This window comes from Notolepis coatsorum (assembly GCF_963971535.1).
Source record: "Notolepis coatsorum genome assembly, chromosome: 4".
NCBI classification, from domain to species: domain Eukaryota; kingdom Metazoa; phylum Chordata; class Actinopteri; order Aulopiformes; family Paralepididae; genus Notolepis; species Notolepis coatsorum.
In genome coordinates this window covers 170,390,635-170,411,775 of record NC_140168.1, presented here as the reverse complement: position 1 = coordinate 170,411,775, position 21,141 = coordinate 170,390,635, and the positions used below count along the sequence as shown (strand labels likewise).

Here is a 21,141-nt window from a genome sequence, read left to right as displayed (position 1 = left end):
TGGGCACACGTGGTGATGGGTAGTCTGGAACTGCTTCCAGGGTGGAACGGGGTGCTGGGAAAACCTAAAAACCTGGCCTGCTTGCAAGCAGGCATTCAGAAAATAAAAGCTATTTACCATCTTTTATCGCTTCATCATCCTTTCATTGCTTTCAGAATGAATAATCAATCGAGCTACTTTTAGCTATGCTAAGCTAAAGTAGGCTATCTTATCACAGCACGTGGGAATGTCTGTCTGTCCCATGCTAAGTTAGGCTAAAGTGCGCTAGCATATGGGACATTCCTCACGTTCCATATTAAACTCTCAAAAACAGTCAAAATGTATAGACCATGTTCTTATCGTACAGCATATCAATACAATTATAAGTACTTCTGAAATGGTTCCTTCCTAGTTTTCATTTAACCAAACTGAGCCTGGAGCTTCCCTAGCATGACTCAGAATGAGACTACGTTAATTAGCTTAACGTTATTAGCTTGTAGCATGAAGCTAACCATTTTGCATATTCGACAAATGAACAGCATAATGTTGATGAAACTCACCAAAACCGCAGGCTACTTTAACTGCAACGCTTCTTCGGTTTTGCAACTGGGGGAATCTTTTATAACTGTTTGATAACTGTTTTTATCCTGCTATTTAGTCTCGCTAGTTCATTTCAGTATCCAGCAGCATTCAGCTGCGTCAGTCTCCGTCGATCTATAATCTCATCTGCGCGTAGTGCAGACTCACCTGCCGTAAAGCAAGGCGTGGCTGTCGTGATATCTATCTCGCGTCATGAAGTAAATTAAAGGGCAGTGCTGTAATTCAAAGGACTTGGTACCCAATAATATTAACTACTTATGTTCTTACATAATAGCATTAGCTATTTATGTTCTTATTCAATGGCATTAACTATTTATGTTCCTATGACTAAATAGTTATGAATCTGAAACCTGGGTTACAGACATTCGTTGCATTATTATCCATGGGATATTGGTTATAATGGTCATATTGCCTTTTAAATTAAGATTATGTACCAGGTGAGGATAAAAAAATCTCCCAAGTATCCATTTACTCCATTTACTGGAATGGTAATATGATTTGCATGTTGTCCTAGCTTGTTACCTATCAAAGAAGCCCAGAAACATGCATATAGGCCTTATGGTTCAGGAGCTATCGTGATTAATTTGGGGTAGGGCTGGGCGAGATAGCGATAAATATTGCGATATATTTTAATAATCGATATCGGGGGAAAAAAATCGAAATTTAAAAAAATGTGTGACCTGCAACAGGACAGTTTTAAAACCAGAGACAGTGGGCAGACTTGTCTTTCTTGCCTGCAACTTAAAGTAATGGCTTTGCTTGTCCAAATGACAATACTGACCAAATTGAGATATCTTTTTCTCTTGTCCATTTATTTTGTTTGCTTTCTAATTTAAAATAGTTTGAAACCGTCTGTACACAGTAGGCTATGTGTGCTAGCAGAGCTAGACTTCAGTCACGAGTCACGGTGCACATGTGCGGTGGTTTGTCCACCAAAAAAGCACCAAAAGATAGAAAAGAAACTAGCAGAGCCAGAACTGTTCAACTCCCCTGGAGCCGGAGCCACAGCCAGCAGAGAAGCCGGTTTACTTTTGCTTTTAAACCAGCTGCAGCCTGAGAACTGGAGTGTGAGGGGATGTAACACTAAAGATGGCGGCAACGACAAAGAATTGCTGCAAAATAAACATACATCTGTTGTTTAAAATTCTTTTTATATATATATATATATATATATATATATTTTTTTTTACTTATAACAATTTCGATAATTATCGATATCGAGTGATATGATAACATTATCATATCGTTATCGCGATATGATTTTTTGCCATATCGCCCAGCCCTAATTTGGGGCATGTAATTTTGGACAGGGGGCCTTAAAAATATGCTTGGTAGTGTTATAAATGGGTGATGGCACACATTTGGAGGCAACTGCTGCATTGCTGCTATTGTATACCTTCCCAAACATCACTATGAAAGTTAGTCCCCCAAGATGGTACCGACCAACCCTACTGGCTCTCGGCCTAATACCACCAAAATCACACATTGGCCCATGCCTACTAGACACAAAGGATATCAGTTGTCCAGCTGCTTTTGTATGTTGTAGTGTTGTCACGATACCAACATTCTGACTTCGATACCGATGGGAAAGGTAATGGAATATATTATTAGATGACAGAACATGGACAATTCTTTAATTAATTGTAATTTTAATTAATATTTTGACACTGTTGAAACGTAAATAATAAAACCCACACACTCTATCAGCTGCACCATCCACACACTCATCGGCTGCCCGTTTCGGTTGCGTGATAGTAAAGGGTTAACCTTCTGTCATTGAATAAACTAGGGGTGTAACGGTACACAAAAACCACGGTTCGGTACGTACCTTGGTTTTGAAGTCATGGTTCGGTACGGGTTTTCGGTACAGTGGGGGAAAGTTTGGCTTTCCATGTTCCACTCAGGGGTGATGTAGTGTGTGCACTGTGCAGTAACTAATTGTACTTGTAGGGCTGTCAACGAATATTCTATATTGAAATTAATAATCGACTTTTTTGTGGAAGAAAACGGACCCCGGTGGGCAGTTGTTAGTGATACATACCGTTGTATTTGTTCGGTACACAGCTGTTCGGTACAGTACACACTGACACAGTTCGGTACGGATACGTGTACCTTTACACCCCTAGAATAAACTGAACCCGTCTTCCGGGTCTCAATACTGGAAGAATGTGTGCACATTCCTGCTTGGAGCTCTTGGCTTTGAGACGATTTTATGAAACGCACAAGGGCCCTGGCTCAGTGGCGCTGGACCTGGCCGCTACTCTCTTTGCCATGGTGACATGGTCAGACAAGCTGGTAGCAACTCCGAGAGCTGGGCTCGAACCCAGCATCTCCTGCGTTGGTGGCGAGCGCCTTGCCCACTGCGCCACCTAGCCGCCCAAACTGGAAAGGATTTAAAAGCAACATGTAATAAGCCTAATTGTAAATGTAGCTGCTCAAACAAACGTTTTGTGTAACTTTTTCTATATCTCTGTTGTGTGTCCAGGCTGTGCTCTTTAGCCCATCATGCCAAGCAGGAGATAGAAGTGGACTCCACCACCCTGAAGAAGAAAAGTATCAAACCAGACCCTGCCACCAGTGAAGAGGAGGACATGGACACTACAAAGCAGTCCACAAACCAAGAAGAACAAATGGACACCAAGCCTGTAGTTGGTGAGCCTTCATTTGTTTGTTTTCCCCACAGCTCAGCTAGGGCTGGGCGATAGAGTCTAAAGCAGTGGTGCCCAACCAGTCGATCGCGATCGACAGGTAGATCGCGGGCTGATTTCAAGTAGATCTTGATTAATAAAATTTGATTATTAATTTTTTTTTTTTTTTTTTTTTTTTTTTTTTTTTTGCTAAATCAACTCTTCCTCTCCTTGTTAACTACAACAAGCAATGCTGTTTGTTATTTAAGATGAGGTCGGACTCGGCACTGACAGATTTGTGTTCATTATGCTGCTTTTATAAAGCCTCAAATGACTGCTTACAATATACAATTTTGGCTGGTAGCTCTCGGGCTAGGTGGTAAATAAAAAAGTAGATCTTGGTTCAAAAAAGGTTGGGCACCCCTGGTCTAAAGGATATCGTGATATTCTTTTGTTATATCACGATACAATATATATATCGCAACATTTTGACATTTCCTCTAAAGCACTTAAAAGTGCTTGATTTAACCCTTTGATGCATACAGTCATGCCAATATGATGATTATAATGGTCCCTGCAACATATTTTGCATTAAACCAAACCAAACCATGAAGATGCTTTAAAAAATTCAATTAAAAGTTTCAAAAAAATTTACTAAGAGTAGTCTACTGAAACACTAATACTTTTTAAATTAAAAATGAAATAATCTACTGTAAGACCATTTATATAAAAACTCTTGGGTACCTAAGACTTTTGCACAGTACTGTGTTTTCTATCCACTTTAGCTAAAAACACACACACTTTATACACTACAGAGAGAGAGAGAGAGCGAGAGAGAATTTTGTCAACAGTTGGAACCTGGAAGCGATATAAAGAAACTAAAAGTGAAGTTATCTTTGGACCTCTGCTGTCAAGCCTCGTCAATATACCCCCCCCCCCCCCCCTTTCCTCACTAATGAAACTGGTATTGGGGAGTCATGTTAGTTAGATAGTTTAGCGTCAGCTAAATGGCTGGCTAACGTTAGCCAGTTGGTCAATTCAATTGCATGTCATTGAAGGTCTGAGCTGGTCTGTGTATATAATGAAATGAGAGGAAAACGCTGCACTAAAGCAAGTCGGTCCGTGTTGATCGTTTGTTTTTAGCCGCGGCGGCTAGCTGACGGCTAATACTCGATGTTCACAATATAGTAATTTACTACATCTCACGTAGAACAAGCCACGATACATCGAGTATACTCGATATATCGCCCAGCCCTAAGCTCAGCTAGGGCTGGGCGATATGGCCTCTAAATGATATCATGATATTTTTTGGCTGTCACGATTAGGGCTGCAACTAAAGATTATTTTGGTAATCGACTAATCTGTCTTATTTTTTCGATTAGTCGACTAATCTAACGATTATTTTTGTCACACCCTCAATCTCTGCTTCCTGTGGGCATGGCTCCTTCTCCAATGCATGTTTTACCTCACATGCTCAAGTCTGCACACCTGTGAATGTCAACCTGTTGTCCAGTCCCTCTGCCTTAACAGTTAACTTAACATAACATGATGATCCCATAGCAAATTAAAATAATGACTCATGAAACATTTGAATTTGGATCGTAAGCGACTTTAAATTAAAATGTATTTGAACAATACAACAATCACTCATAACAAGATAAATAAATTAAATAATACAAATTAAAGTGGAAGTGTTTAAATAACTAAAAAAAATATATAGCAGACTTCTTAGCTTAACATCCCAGGGAACTAATGGGATAACTGGGGATGTTGTTTGCTCCTGACAAGAGTCTCAAAGTCTGGGGTGATGGTAGACAAAGCAACTCTGAGGTCATACTCGATGTCCAATCTGTTCCTCTGCTTTGTCTTCAGCTGGACCAGAGCTGAGAAGCCACTTTCACAAAGATGGGTAGTTCAAAAAATAAAAAATAATATATTTTTTATGACTAATCGACGCAAAAATTCTGCGTCGACGAGTTTTTATGATCGACGTCGTCGATTATGTCGACTAATCGTTGCAGCCCTAGTCACGATACACGATGTACATCACGATATTTTGACATTTCCTCTAAAGCACTTAAAAATGCTTGCTTTAACCCTTTGAAACAGTCACGCCAACATGACTATTAAAATAGTCCCTGCAACATATGTCTGCATTAAACCATGAAGATGCTTTAAAAAATAATTTAATTAAACGTTTCTAAAAATCTAAAAAAAAGAGTAGTCTACTGACCCACTAATACAGAAAAAAAGTTATTAACATCTAAGACTATATAAAAACTCTTTGGTGCCTAAGACTTTTGCACAGTACTGTTTTCTATCCACTTTAGCCAAAAATACACACGCACTACTGTGAGAAAATAATAATCATCTAACCGAGGAATGGTCCGCCTATACTTTTAATATATAGTAATATAAAATCACGGGAGACTTGATAGCTTAGACTTATGATTTTTATTATCAGCAATGTTATAACATCCTACTGGTAAACAAAACACTGTAAAGGTGTGTGCATCATCATCATAATATTTACTTTTTAATTGCATGAAACATTATGAAGTATTCTCTTATGCCGCTTTTCCATGGTACCTACTCGGTTCGGTAGTACCCCCCATAGATAGATATAAAGACGGTAGGGCTGGGCGATATGGAAAAAAATCATATCGCGATAACGATATGATAATTTTATTTTATTTCTCGATATCGATAATTATCGAATTGTTATAAGTATATAAAAAAAAATAAAAAATTTATTTTATTTTTTAACAACAGATGTATGTTTATTTTGCAGCAATTCTTTGTCATTGCCGCCATCTTTAGTGTTACATCCCCTCACACTCCAGTTCTCAGGCTGCAGCTGGTTTAAAAGCTAAAGTAAACCGGCTTCTCTGCTGGCTGTGGCTCCAGAGGAGTTGAACAGTTCTGGCTCTGCTAGTTTATTTTCGATCTTTTGGCGCTTTTTTGGTGGACAAACCACCGCACATGTGCACTGTGACTCGTGACTGGAGTCTAGTTCTGCTAGCACACATAGCCTACTGTGTACAGACGGTTTCAAAATGTATTTTAAATTAGAAAGCAAACAAAATAAATGGACAAGAGAAAAAGAAATCTGAATTTGGTCAGTATTGTCATTTGGACAAGCAAAGCCATTACTTTAAGTTGCAGGCAAGAAAGACAAGTCTGTCCACTGTCTCTGGTTTTAAAACTGCCCTGTTGCAGGTAAAAAAAAAAAAAAACGATTTTTCGATTTTTTTTTATTCCGATATTCGATATCGATTATTAAAATATATCGCGATATTTATCGTTATATCGCCCAGCCCTAAAAGACGGTGTACCCCCCCCGTCAGTGTAGCTGGGGCTCTGTGACGTCATATTCAACGTGACACACGGAGAATTTCGACGCTAGCTATCAAGCTACTGTATGAATCCAGTGCCTTATTAGCTCATTTACGCTGGCCGCAATGCTAACTGTTAAAACGTGAGGCTACTACCAGTTCATCCACCTCGGCGCCTCCATATTCCATTGCTGTTTCTGAATAAAACACGTAGGCTAACGTTTAAACTCGCTAAACTCTCTCCACTTCTCTCACGCTCTCGTATCCCCGTTCTCTGTTTCCTCCAAACAAACCTGTGGCACCGCCTCTCCGTCTCTGGGTGTGTGCGTGACGTAAGTTGGGGCGAGTGTGTGTATTGAAGATATACCGTTTTGTAATGTTGTTTGCTGGAGCCACTTCATCCAAAACAGCATACCCCGGTCAGAGTGGACACAAGAGACAGAGAAGTCCTTTTGTATTTTAATTAGGATTTGTTGTTGATGATGGAGTGTTTCAGAGTGGTTTTCATCAAGTTTGTAAGGCTAGTGAGTGGTATTCTGCAACAGATAAGCAGAACATACAATAATTAACAGAGGTACATACTTACTAATCATAACCTGAACACACACAACTAAAGATGCTATCTAGCATATTAGCATTAGCATTGGCTCAATTAGCCGCATGGACCAAATATAACAAGTAATTGGCAGAATGCAATGTCATCCAGAATACACACAACTGAAGAGATGCTATAGCATATTAGCAGCCATTAGCATAGCTCAATTAGCAGCATGGATCAACACTAGGGTGACCATATTTTGATTTCCAAAAAAGAGGACATGCTGGCCCCAGCCTCGAGATACTTAATGATACTTTGCACAATCGAAGCGGGCATGGCCACCTTCATTTCACGGTCTTGTGTACTGTACTGTATGTGATGAATAAACCTCTTGAATCTCTACTCAAAGTTTACTCAAAGATGCCTCTATTGTTTTAACATATGCTTGGAAACATGCACCCAGAAAAGCGGCAATTTTTTTTTATACTTTAACTTGAGGACTGCATACTTTTTTTGCAAAGCTTATCTTTATACATTATGCTTATAGCACATGTATAAGCCTGGTCTCTTTTGAAAGATAACATTCTGAAGTTACTAATGCAAAAAAGGAAAATCACTTTTAGTGCTAATGAAATAGAGTAGCATATAGGTCTGAACTTGAGTTGAGGCGGGGGAGAATGTTGATGCGTTTGTTGGCACGTGTGTGTGTGTGTGTGTGTGTGTGTGTGTGTGTCGGCAACGCGTGTGTGTTTCTTTCCATTGGTTTCATTTGGTTAATGTTATTGGGCGCACAAGAAAACGAAAGAAAACTGTAATGACCCTGCAGCTGTTCTAAATGTGCCTTTCTCCTCCGTGCACTTTCGCCGCTCTGAAGTCTGAGCTCGGTGTGCCCGGCCACGCGCACTGTTCTCGCACGGACCTCGCGAGTGCCTGCATGTGGGTGTGTTTGCGCTGTGGGGCGTATTCGTCGCATGGGTGCGCGTACCGCACCGTGACGGCCGTACCGTAAATTCGCGGGACGAATACACGTACCGTTACACCCCTAACACACATATACCCACACACGCACACAGTAAGCCATCACTGCCAACAGGCATAGTGAGAGAGGGGGGGGGGGGGGGGGGCGGCTGAGAATATCTGTGTTTCTGTGTGTGTGTGTCTCACTCTCTCTCCCTCTCTACATCTCACTCTCCTGAAAAAGGAAGATATTGATGCACAGTAGCTAGAGCTGCCGCGATTACCGCATTACCGCGGTATCGCTGTTACATCACGGCCACCGCAGAGTAGGCTGAATACCGCGTCACTGCTGTTTTTTATAATAATAATAATAATTTACCCTCCTCTCGTTGGGCTTGCGGCTCTGCAGATATACCCTACTCGTCTATCGAGGTTCCAAGCGACCCTATTGGGTACCAGAAAAGTCACGTGAAACATTGCAGACCACTGATTGGTCAGAAGAGAGACGCGTCACACGTTTTTACGTCCTGAATGTCAGTTCATCACAACAGCTAATAACGTTAGCTTTAACTCTCCGCCGGAGTGGACTATCATCGCTCTTCAGGAGTACTAAACGAGACATAATGATTTTACTGTCTGCAACGAATGTTATAATAAAAGCCCTTCGTTCTATACACTTGTCTGATTGAAAACTTTATTAACAGACCGCAGAATGGGACAACTCGGCACGCTCTGAGCAAAGAAAGGAACTGAGATATGAATAGAGTATTGCTTGCTATGGTCCGGTAAATACGCTGATGTTATTGAACGCATAACTATATAATGTTAATGCCACAAAACGAATGCCTTTATTATAAAGTAGTAACTTTATAGTAATAATAATAAGAAAGGGTCGGGGGGGTGCCCGCGACACCGAGTGAACTGCGCATCCGTGTTTCACTTTCAATAACTAATGCGTGCTTGCCGAATCCCAAACAATATTCATGCTGCAAAGTCATCCTCTAAAGATAGACATTTAGACTAGAGGCAGGCTATATGCTATAAAGAGTAGACTACTACTAAAAAAAAAAAATGCATTCAAACTTTTTTTTTAATTTTTTGTGTGCGTGCGGTAAAAACCGCGGCGGTAGGAAATATTTTGCAAATTTGTGCGATAAGGAAATAATCAATACCGCGGCAGCTCTAACAGCTATAGTATAAATTATAGCTTAGTAGCTGTAACAGAATAATTGCATTAACTATTATTCAATAGCGTTTCAATTATAATGAATTAAATAATTATATAAATTATTTTCCATGTTCTGTCATCTAATAATATATTCCATTACCTTTCCTATCTGTATCAAAGTCAAAATGTTGGTATTGTGACAAACAAAAGCAGCTTGACAACCGATATCCTTTGTGTCTAGTAGGCATGGACCAATGTGTGCTTTTGGTGGTATGTGCTATTTGCACAGATGTTTGGCCCTTAGTATGCACATGCACAGTATAATATGCATGTAATAAATAGTTTGTTAACACTTTGGGTGCCGGCCAGAAATCCGGAAAATGACTGTGGATTGCCAGGATTCCTGGGCGATTTTAGCATATCTCATGATCTTAGCGGAGCTATTTCTATATTTTATATTATAACTATGGGGAAATGGTTTGGCTCATTTGACGACGACAAGTTGATGTACACAATGAAAAAAACCGTTTGTTTCTGCATGTCTTCGTTCGTTCACAATTACAAGTTAAAAAACGTCAACAAAGGGTAAAAATCCAGGTATATTCTTTAGAACAGGAGTTATGGGCTCTTTTATGAAAGGTGCGACGCCGGGGTGATAATAGGTACTGAACGTGTTATAAAGCAATTTAGACTGGGATGGATGGATGGATGGTTTGATTGATAGATTGTTTGATAGATTGTTTTATTGGTTTGATTGATAGATTGTTTTGTTGGTTGTTTGATTGATTGTTTTGTTTGATTGATTGATTGTTTTGTTGGTTGTTTGATTGTTTTATTGGTTGTTTGATTGATAGATTGTTTGATAGATTGTTTTATTGGTTTGATTGATAGATTGTTTTATTGTTTTGTTGGTTGTTTGATTGATTGATTGTTTTATTGGTTGTTTGATTGATAGATTGTTTGATAGATTGTTGGTTTGATTGATAGATTGTTTTATTGTTCATGTGCATGCAATAAACTAAAAAAAAACATTTCGACTGTTTCTCATTCATGTACTGTGCATAATCTGCTCCTGTGTTGTAGACACTGTTGCTCTGTACCTACCTGTTTTCCAATTTATTCGTACATGATAAACACATTCATAAAGTAATAATATCTTGTATTGATAATATATCAATTAGTTTCACCTGGAAATACTACTACCTTATCAACCACCATGCCTGGCGCTAGGGCTGGGCGATATGGCCTAAATATGATATCACGATATTTTCTGACCTTTCGGCGATACATGATACACATCACGATGTTTTTCTTTTTTACCCCAAACAATTCATTATGAGGCTTACCAAGACAGTATTTGAGTTTGCAAGCTAACATTAAAGACAAAATAAAATACCCATGCATTTAGCATTTTTATATTAGATTTAGATTATTAGATTATATATTGCATATGAGATATTATATGATTTAGATATGAAATATGATGAATTGAAAATCGGGGACCCTGATGTAAACAAGACTAAAGTCTTTCTCTGGTCTGCATCCCCTTAACAATTGTATGTATTGAGCTGTACTGTACCCATTCTGCAATATGTTAAAGTTTTAAATCAATCAATCAATAAATAGCATTTTAGCATTTTTATGAAACTACTGTATATATGTATGTCTCTAAATGTTTTGATGAATTGAAAATGGAGGACCCTTATGTAAAAAAGCCGAAAGTCTTTTTCTGGTCTTCATCCTCCTGTACTGTATTGTACCCATTCTGCAACCTTTTAATACAGTTTTCATTCATTCATTCTGACGGAAACATAATCATTTTGATTGACAGTCGAGTCTGCCAATGACGTCACACCGCTTGCACCCGCCCTGCTGTTCTTAGCACCAATCGGCAAGCGTTATTAGTTTTTGACTTCCTGAATGTCCCGTGTGCTGAACATCAACAAAGCTACTAACGTTAGCTCCCCGCGGCCGTCGAGTAGGAGACCAGTGCTTCACAGGATGACTAAATGAGGCATAATGATTTTACTACAACGAATGTTATAATAAAAGCCTTTCCATACATCTGTCTGATTGAAAACTTTATTAACAGACCGCGGAATGGGCATATCTCAGCACAGGCTGAGATATGAACGAGTAACGTGTGGACAGATTGACGCGACACAATCCTCTTGGGCAAAACATCACGATATCCACGATACGTTGAAAAAGTGTATCGTTAATGAACTGTACCCGATATTTATATAATATCGTCATATCGCCCAGCCCTACCTGGCGCTAATGAACAAGTAAGTTATAACTACTGGTGTAGGTCCAGAAAACATTATTATAAAATACAGAATACTTTACAATGCAGAAAACTTGAAACTTTGATGAAATGAACATTTTTATTGCAAAATATGTTCAATAAACTGGGTGACAAGTCATCAGTACCAACCATTGTTGCTGTGCATTAGACACATATGCTGGTAACATTCACAGTATAAAATTATGGTAATTTACCAAGACAATACCTTATAAAAAGTGAACACTGGCTGATGATAACCAACCATTGTTTCAGTGCATTTAGGAGTTTGCTGGTACCATTCACAGTATAGGATTATGGTAATTTACCAAGACAATACCTTATAAAAAGTGAACACTGGAGGATAATCAACCATTGTTTCAGTGCATTTAGAAGTTTGCTGGTAACATTCACAGTATAGGATTATGGTAATTTACCAAGACAATACCTTATAAAAAGTGAACACTGGAGGATAATCAACCATTGTTTCAGTGCATTTAGAAGTTTGCTGGTAACATTCACAGTATAGGATTATGGTAATTTACCAAGACAATACCTTATAAAAAGTGAACACTGGCTGATGATAACCAACCATTGTTTCAGTGCATTTAGAAGTTTGCTGGTAACATTCACAGTATAGGATTATGGTAATTTACCAAGACAATACCTTATAAAAAGTGAACACTGGCTGATGATAACCAACCATTGTTTCAGTGCATTTAGGAGTTTGCTGGTAACATTCACAGTATAGGATTATGGTAATTTACCAAGACAATACCTTATAAAAAGTGAACACTGGAGGATAACCAACCATTGTTTCAGTGCATTTAGAAGTTTGCTGGTAACATTCACAGTATAGGATTATGGTAATTTACCAAGACAATACCTTATAAAAAGTGAACACTGGAGGATAACCAACCATTGTTTCAGTGCATTTAGAAGTTTGCTGGTAACATTCACAGTACAGGCACGTCACATGAACTACAGGGCGTATCTTACTTGGTCTCTCGCATCGATGACTGCATTGTCCATTGATAAATGGATGAAGCGCCAGATGATCTGTGGACCAAAAAATATCCAATACATGCTTCCAAAGTATATAAATAAGAGGCCAATGGACTGCATTAGAAAAGTGTGGTATGTTACCTACAGTATATACTTTTATAAACTGGGTGACTGTCAGCAACCATTGGTTCTGTGCAAACGGTAAAAATGAGGGGGGAAAAGATAAATAAAAAAATAAACTATATACACACGCAATGCAAATTATGAATGGAGTCGATACAGCTAGATCGCTAACATAACGTCTCATCTGCAAGTGGTCCAAACATGCCTATGCAATATCGACAACCGTGGCCCAAATACATGTGTTCAACGCATTTGTCTTGTACAGAAAACAGTGCAACTACCCATATACTATACTATACTACACTATACTATACTACTCTCAGCTAGCTATACTATGTACCGGTACACATGGTTCTGTCTGTATCACACAATGATGGATTATTTAGAAGTAATCTGTACTTCTGTGTGCCGGATTATTTAGAAGTAGTCTGTACTTCTGTATGACAACTAATAAAGAAACTATTTAGAGAAATCCCTCTTTGTGTGGTACAGAGCGAAGCATTTGTCACGATGCAGGGGGACTTTGCACGATGTGCAAAAATATCTGGTCTCACTCCTGATGCCACGCCTACTGCAGACCCGACATTTCCTACACGGTAGCTTTCTCTTGGGTGTAGCTTTGTATGCAACCATTACATGCTTCACAAAGCCACCCACTAATCTGCTCTGCGGGTCCCCCAGTGGGGCCCTAGGGTCGTCACGCCCCACCTGCTCAGCCCCTGCCTCCTCCTCATCCCCACCCCCTCCCTCCTCCCCTGCCTCCTCCCCTGCCTCCGCCTCCATCTCCGCTGTCACCCCAGGAATCTTCTTCTCCAGACCATCTGTGTAGGTCCACGCCACAGCCCTGGTGAACCGGAAGAGGTTGTAGTAATGCCCTTGTGGGTGCTTTTTTTTGTACAAGACAAAAGCGTTGAACATACATATTTGGATCAGATACATCACAAACTTTTTGGTCCACTTTCCAGTCTTACGTGTAACCGGATAGTACGAGATGTTCTGATCCAGCTGATCGACGCCGTTCATGAATTTATTGTACGACATGATTGATGACGGCTTGAGCATCTCCACCCTCAGCGCTTTGCCCTTCTTCTGCTTCTTCCACACCATCGCCATTTCCATGGTGTCCTCGTGGTAGCTGCTGATGGTCTTCACGATCCTCTTATCGCGCCATGCCACGATCAGGACCTCCTTGTTGTTGACCGCAATGCGCTCCCCCACACCGATGTCACGTTTGGGCATGTTCTTGATGATGGCTGGCTCCCCCCGGTGCTTCCTGAGGGTACCACAGACGTCGGTCCTCAACTGTCGGAGCCTGGCGGACATACGTACCGAGTTGTAGAAATTGTCCATGTACAACGTATATCCGGCCCCAGACAGACGTCCAAGCAGACCGACGACCGTGTCCCCCAGGAGCGAGCCTTCCCGACAATATGGCTTAAATGCAAAGCAATATCCTGTGCGTGATTCGCACAGGAAGTACGACTTGATGCCATAGCAGGTGGGCTTGTTGGGGTTGTAGACCCGGAAGGTCAGGCGGCCTCGCCATGCCATCACCCCCTCGTCAATGGCGAGCTCATGTTCAGGCTGGTACAGGTCCTTGCACCTCACGTTTACATGGTTGACTACAGGGCGTACTTTACACAATTTGTCTCTAACTTCCAGGGATGTATTGTCCGCAAAGTGGAGGAATCGCCAGATCAATTGAAACCGGTTGCGTGGCATGGTCTGCGAGTAATATGGTGTGTACATCATGTCGTCAGTGGTCCACATCTGGTCCACGCGAGGCTTCCGCAGGACACTGCTAAGGAAATTGAGTCCAAGGAACTTCTTCAGCTCCTTCAATGTGAGGGGCTTCCAAAGCAGTGCCCTGCTACTGGTTAGCGTGGGGTCCAGCCGGGCAATGGACTGATCAGCGTAGAGGTTGGTCTGGGCAACAATGGAATTCAGAAAAGAATCCGTCGGGAACAGATCCATCCATTTTGCAGGCCGGTACGATTTGAGTGCCGCGGCGTCCTGGAGCAACCCCGGTTGGGCTGTGAAGGGGATCCTGTGAGGCACCCAGCCCTCACGAGACCAGGCATTCTCCTCTTCCTGACGGATCGCAGCCCTGCTCTTCGCTCCTCTGCGTCGCAATTTACATAAATGTAGTTAGTACATACCCAAGCATGTTGGTGTATCAGCCCCGGACTCGGTGTCAGATCCTGTAATGAACACAAAATAAATCAGCGGCCATTGTACATCAAAGCATGGAGTAGGGCCTCTTTTTTTTTACAAGGGCGTGTGTGTGTGTGTGTGGTGTGTGATAGCAGGCCTCGCCATAGTTCAAAGGTGTTTGAGAGGGTTCATGCCTTTGATGTGGTGTGTGTGTGTGTGCTGTAATCAATGATATTGGGACTATGCTAAATGAAATAGCATTGATTACTATGGCGAGGCCTGCATATCACACACCACACACACACACACACAAGCCCTTGTAAAAAAAAAAAGAGGCCCTACTCCATCTCACTTCAAACAGGCCTACATGCCATGCACCCCAACTTAGCACATGGTGGCATGCACAGCATGCAACTATATCACTTACATTGATAGCTACACACATCAAAGGGCGTGCACCTACACACACACACACACACACACACACAACAAAGGCTGTGCACCCCAACTTAGCACATGGTGTCCTGCACAGCATGCAACTATATCACTTACATTGATAGCTACACACATCAAAGGGCGTGCACCTACACACACACACAACAAAGGCTGTGCACCCCAACTTAGCACATGGTGTCCTGCACAGCATGCAACTATATCACTTACATTGATAGCTACACACATCAAAGGGCGTGCACCTACACACACACACACACACACAACAAAGGCTGTGCACCCCAACTTAGCACATGGTGTCCTGCACAGCATGCAACTATATCACTTACATTGATAGCTACACACATCAAAGGGCGTGCACCTACACACACACACACAAGGCCATGCAACCTAACATGTAGCACATGGTCATCAACTATCGATTTGAACATGCACGTAAAACAATATTCACACGGGGAGCTCCAGTAGCTCACCACGTACCTCGAGCGCTATTTCGGCGCCGGGGACAACCGTGCTCGTCACGGATCTGGGGTTTAGCGAGTTCGAATCCCGGACTGCAGCCGTGCCTTTCCCAGAGTGTCTTCCCCCCCATCTGTACCCCTTCAGCCTGTTTTTGTCGGTCATTCTTGACCAGAATAAATGCGATAAACGCTAAAAAGAGCCAGGGGAATGGCCAAAGTAAAAAAAAAAAAAAAAACAATATTCACATTGCAACATGACGTACCATTGCCCCCTCGACCACCACCGCGTCCCACGTCTGACTCGTGCGATGAATCAGACCCATAACACCTCCGACCCAAATCGAGATCATCGTCAGATGACTCCGGAGCTATAATATAATAAATGCATATCGGCGTTGGTTTGGCGAACTAACGTTACATATTCACAGTATACAATGAATCAATTAGCGTTAGGTAAATCATCAAATACACGTTTCACACACACACACACAATCACATATAATAAATGCATATCGGCGTTGGTTTGGCGAACTAACGTTACATATTCACAGTATACAATGAATCAATTAGCGTTAGGTAAATCATCAAATACACGTTTCACACACACACACAATCACATATATATAAGACCGTGTAATTACCTGGTGGTTCCCAATCGGCACTCTCATCAGATTCATGGGTGGTCGAATCGCTGTCCGCTGACTCGGATGAAGAAGCTATGACCACAGCGGCAGCCTTCCTCTTCCTCGAACTGCGTCGGGGAGAGCCGCTCCCGGTCCCGGGGCGAGACGCGTTGCTGGGCCCAGCAACGGTCTCACGGCTCTCTCCGATCGGAGCTACCAAAGTCGTTGGTGCTGCTGCTGGAGCTACCAAAGGTCCGGTCGTTAGTGCCGCTGCTGGAGCTACCAAAGGTCCGGTCGTTGGTGCCGCTGCTGCAACCGCGGGTCCAAACGCCAGCTTCGTTTGAACAAACCGATCCGCTGTCGGTTTGTCGCCTCTCTTACCTACACTACGTCTCCTCATACTGAACTAATAATCTAAATGGAACTACTAACTGATCAAACTACTATTACTACTACTGAAATATACTACCTAGACTACACACTAATCCCTCACAATAGTACTACTACTTAGCACGACTAAGTACTTTCTAAAGCACAGCTGAAACCTTACAATTATTCTGATACTACCACTATACTGTATAACACTATAAATATAGACCAGGGGTAGGCAACCCTAGGCACGCGTGCCTGCATAGGCACGCGGGGGCATTTGCATAGGCACAGGGGGCAGCATAAAAAAATAAAAAATAAAAAATTATAATTATAATTTTTTTTTTTTTTTTTTTTTTTTATATTATAGTGAACTATTTTGCACTGTTGTCTCATTTATCTTGTTGAAATCCTCCCACAGGTTATTTTTACTACCACATATTTAATTGAGACCCTTTAATTGTTTATTATTTCAATTTAGCTGGAAATACATTGCTACATCATTCAGTAACATTTGCAGAGCCTTATAACAAAAACATTATTACGGTCACCATTGTGACCAGTGGGATTAATCAACAAATTGTATTATTTATTTTTCTATTTCATTGAACATTGCACATGTTAAAAGCCATTTTTTTACTCAAAATGTGAGTATTACCAAGTCAACTTGTGTTCTTAAAACAATGACAATAAACATAGTTTTATTAGGTTGAAATAATGTGGTTGTGTACTTATTTTTCTGTTAACTTATTATGGATTGAAAACTGAAAACCTTAATGCACAGTAACTGAACTCAATATTTTTAAGTTCTGGTAACTTATTATTATATTTTTTTTACAGTGTAGTCTTGCAATCAATCAAAACTTATTTACACGATATACCTCACATTCACCCTCCATTCACATCCTGGTGTTCTCCATTAGGCCTGTAGGTGGAGCTATGACAGCACATGTACAGTACACACCAAAAATGAATGGGCAAATGTGAGTGAAATGGTCGCACTGTATGCAGCTGTTTGTCTGCATTGCATTCCCCCCCCCCCAACTCAGATTTAGGGTTGATACAACCATCATAATAAATTAAAAAGACCTGATTATTAGAAAAAAGAATTACGATGCATGGAATATTGTTGAGGCACACTAGTTACAACTATATTTCAAACAGGCACTCCATGTCAAAAAGGTTGCTGACCCCTGATATAGACTATAGGCTGATCTCAATTCAAATATCTCTCTCTCAATCTCTCTCTCTATCGCTCTATCTATCTCTCTCTCCCTCCAAAACCTTGTCGATTCTGGGATCGCGCAAACTTTTTATACCTGTGGTCACATTGGCCAGGTATGCTGGCCAATCAAATGCCAGATTCATTGTGGGGTACAATATTCACCCTCATGTGATAGTGTTAGAAAATAGGGGGACACTGCCACCTAGTGTAATTTGAGAGGAAATGCAGTTTCCTGTTCAAACTTTCTGCCAAAAGCTCCGCTGTGAAGTTCAGACGGAGAAAATCGAAAAAAGATGTAAACAGATCAAAGACGCTGTAAAGCGTCTTCGGCAACTTGAGCATGGCCGGGAATGACGCTGTAAAGCGTTTCCCGGCACCCAAAGTGTTAATAAACTCTGTTACTTGAACAATTTTCACTGTGCTCCTACTAGGGCTGACCCCTATTAGGCGATTAGTCAACTAATCGGTCGAAAGGAGCCGTAGTCGACTGGCCAACCTCTTAGTCGAATATAAAAAGCAAAATTAAAAACTATATATTTTATCATTCTTTCCAAAAGAAAAGGGGCCTAGAAGCGTGGCTAACGCTTATGGCATGCATACCAGAGGCTAACTACCTACGAAAACGGGCACAGAGGCACTGAAAGAGGATTTCACCCATCTAATGAACACACTAGACTAGACAAATATCAAGATGTATCCATCAGTGCAGGGCTCTACAGTGCGACCATATTGCTTGCATATGCCCCTAGAAATATGTGTGTGCGAAACGGAAAAATCTATTACTCGCACGGTGTGCGAGTCAGGGTTTCCGTTAAAAAAAATTGTTGCCGGTCTCGGTGTCCGGCAAGATTGCCATCTCCCGGACAAATGAGAGAAATTCCGGTCAGAGTTTATTGAGCTTAAAAACAATTGATAGGCAGGCTATATAATATAAAGAATGGCATCCTCAAGGCATGTAGATTTATAATATTTTAACTTAAAACTAGGCTACTTTTGCATATACAGTCATTATATTCCAAATAAAATAAGTCCCGAGACTCCGTGCTGCTACGGACTTGAAATCAAATAGGTGTCTGTGCGCAGTCGGCCTGACATGATTAAACAGCAGTCTGTTATAATAAAAATTTTCTGAGCTAACGAATTCCCTTTATATTGGACATTTGTATTAATTATATCAAGCGAAGAACTGAGAAATTTGGGAGAGAGACGGCAATATTATCGTGAAATATAAACGTTGCGTGATGACTATTATATCTCCGCCTCCCAGTCCCAACGAAGAACATACCAATAGTATGCAACTGCAGATGTCCGCCGCTCTCGCTCTCTCTCTTTCTCTCTCTCTCTCACTCTCTCTGATTGATTGATTGATTGATTGAAAACTTTAACAGATTGCAGAATGGGTACAATACAGTACAGCTCAATACACACAATTGTTAAGGGGATGCAGACCAGAGAAAGACTTTCGTCTTGTTTACATCAGGGTCCCCCATTTTCAATTCATCAGGACATACCGGTATATGACATACATGACATACAGATAGACAGTACTGCTACATCTATACATTTATGACATACCATATTTGCAAATACAGTACTGTTTGTGATACAAAAAGACCCATAATAGTGATTATTTATTATTTAAGTTAAGTTTTGCCATAATCATATATTTTTCCATAATCAGGTAGCTGAACAACATTGGTAAAAAAATATTCTATTCTATGAATCATTTTCGGCCTTTCGGTTTTCGGCCAACTGTTTCCTATTTTTCGGTATCGGTTTCGGCCAAGAATTTCCCATTCGGTGCATCCCTAATTATTAGACCTGCTTGGTGAAGCAACAATGAAACAAATGTAACTATTTTAATACAATTCAAATTGTGCTTGGAGGGAATTATTTTCACCGGACATTATGACCGGAGAGATTTAAATATGTCTGACTTCAACAGATTTTGTCAAAAACCGGTAATTACCGGACAACGGAAACCCTGAGCGCATAATGTTTATATATCTATGGTGTAGCGGGGCTCCGTCGTCTCGAGTCTACTACACTTAGTAAGTAACTTACTCTCACGCTTGCACACACACTCTCTCTCTCTCACACACTCGCTCTCTCATGCTCTCATTCCAACTCCGCTGAGAGTTGTGTTTCTGTTATGTTTTTCGCGCGCGTCATCGATCGGTTTTCGCAATCGGCGAGTAGGAAGCATTATCGGAATGACCCAATCTCATATTTATACTGATTATCGGCCGATACCGATCGTTGGCCGATCGATTGGGGCTCCCTAGCTGGTATGACTGGTTCTCTCTCTCGCTCTCTCTCCTTATCCTATTTTTTTTCTTTTTTTTATATAAATTTCTTTATTTCAGGATTTTTTTTAAACATTTACAGTTATCTATATCATACATTTTCCATCTTTTTTCTTTTTTCCTGATCCTATTTCATTCAAAAGGAAGATGGACATTAGCTATAGTATATAGCTCTGTTGAAACGTAAATAATCAAATGATTCTGTTACAGCTGCAGTGTCAAAATATTAAGAATTGTATGTCTTTCCATGTCTGTCATCTAATAATATATTCCATTACCTGTCATCTAATAATATATTCCATTACCTTTCCTATCTGTATCGAAGTCAAAATGTTGGTATCGTGACAACACTACAACATACAAAAGCAGCTGGACAACCTATATCCTTTGTCTAGTAGGTATCGACCAATGTGTGATTTTGGTGGTGCTATTGCACAGATGTTTGTCCCTTAGTATACGCCAGGGTTTCCGCTAGAAAAAATTGTTGCTGGTCTCCGTGTCCTACCGGACAAATGGGATCAATTCCGGTCAGAGTTTATTGAGCTTAAAAACAATTGATAGGCAGGCTATATAAAGAATGACATCCTCAAGGCATGTAGATTTATAATATTTTAACTTAAAGGGGAACTCCAACATTTTGGGAAATTAGCTTATTTAACATCTTCCCTGGAGTTAGACAAGAAGATACATACCTTTTTTGTCTCTGTGCGTGCATTTTAGCTTTGGGAATAGATGCTCCGTTAGCATAGCTTAGCTTCATCACTGGAAGTGAGGCAGGACAGTAGCCTTACAGTGCCTTACAGTGTATTGCAAGGTCTGACATTGACCAAATTTGATATGCATGACCTTGGTGGGCTCTAGGTCAACTCCTGAAAAGGGGGTCAATGTCAGACCTTGCAATCAAAAGTTAGGGGGCGCACTGAAATTATGGCAA

At 40.8% G+C, this 21,141-nt stretch overlaps 1 protein-coding gene across 1 annotated transcript in view; it reads left to right on the top strand.

Annotated features, from left to right (window-relative positions):
* The window catches only part of LOC311226745 (uncharacterized protein), a gene marked incomplete at its 3' end in the record, with an annotated part of 71,879 nt that overhangs the window by 15,312 nt on the left and 35,426 nt on the right, over positions 1–21,141 (top strand). The window contains exon 3 of the mRNA XM_084312155.1: positions 3,065–3,231. Coding sequence (XP_084168281.1) covers positions 3,171–3,231 — 61 coding nt within the window. The 5' untranslated portion in view covers positions 3,065–3,170. The remainder of the gene's footprint in view (positions 1–3,064; positions 3,232–21,141) is intronic.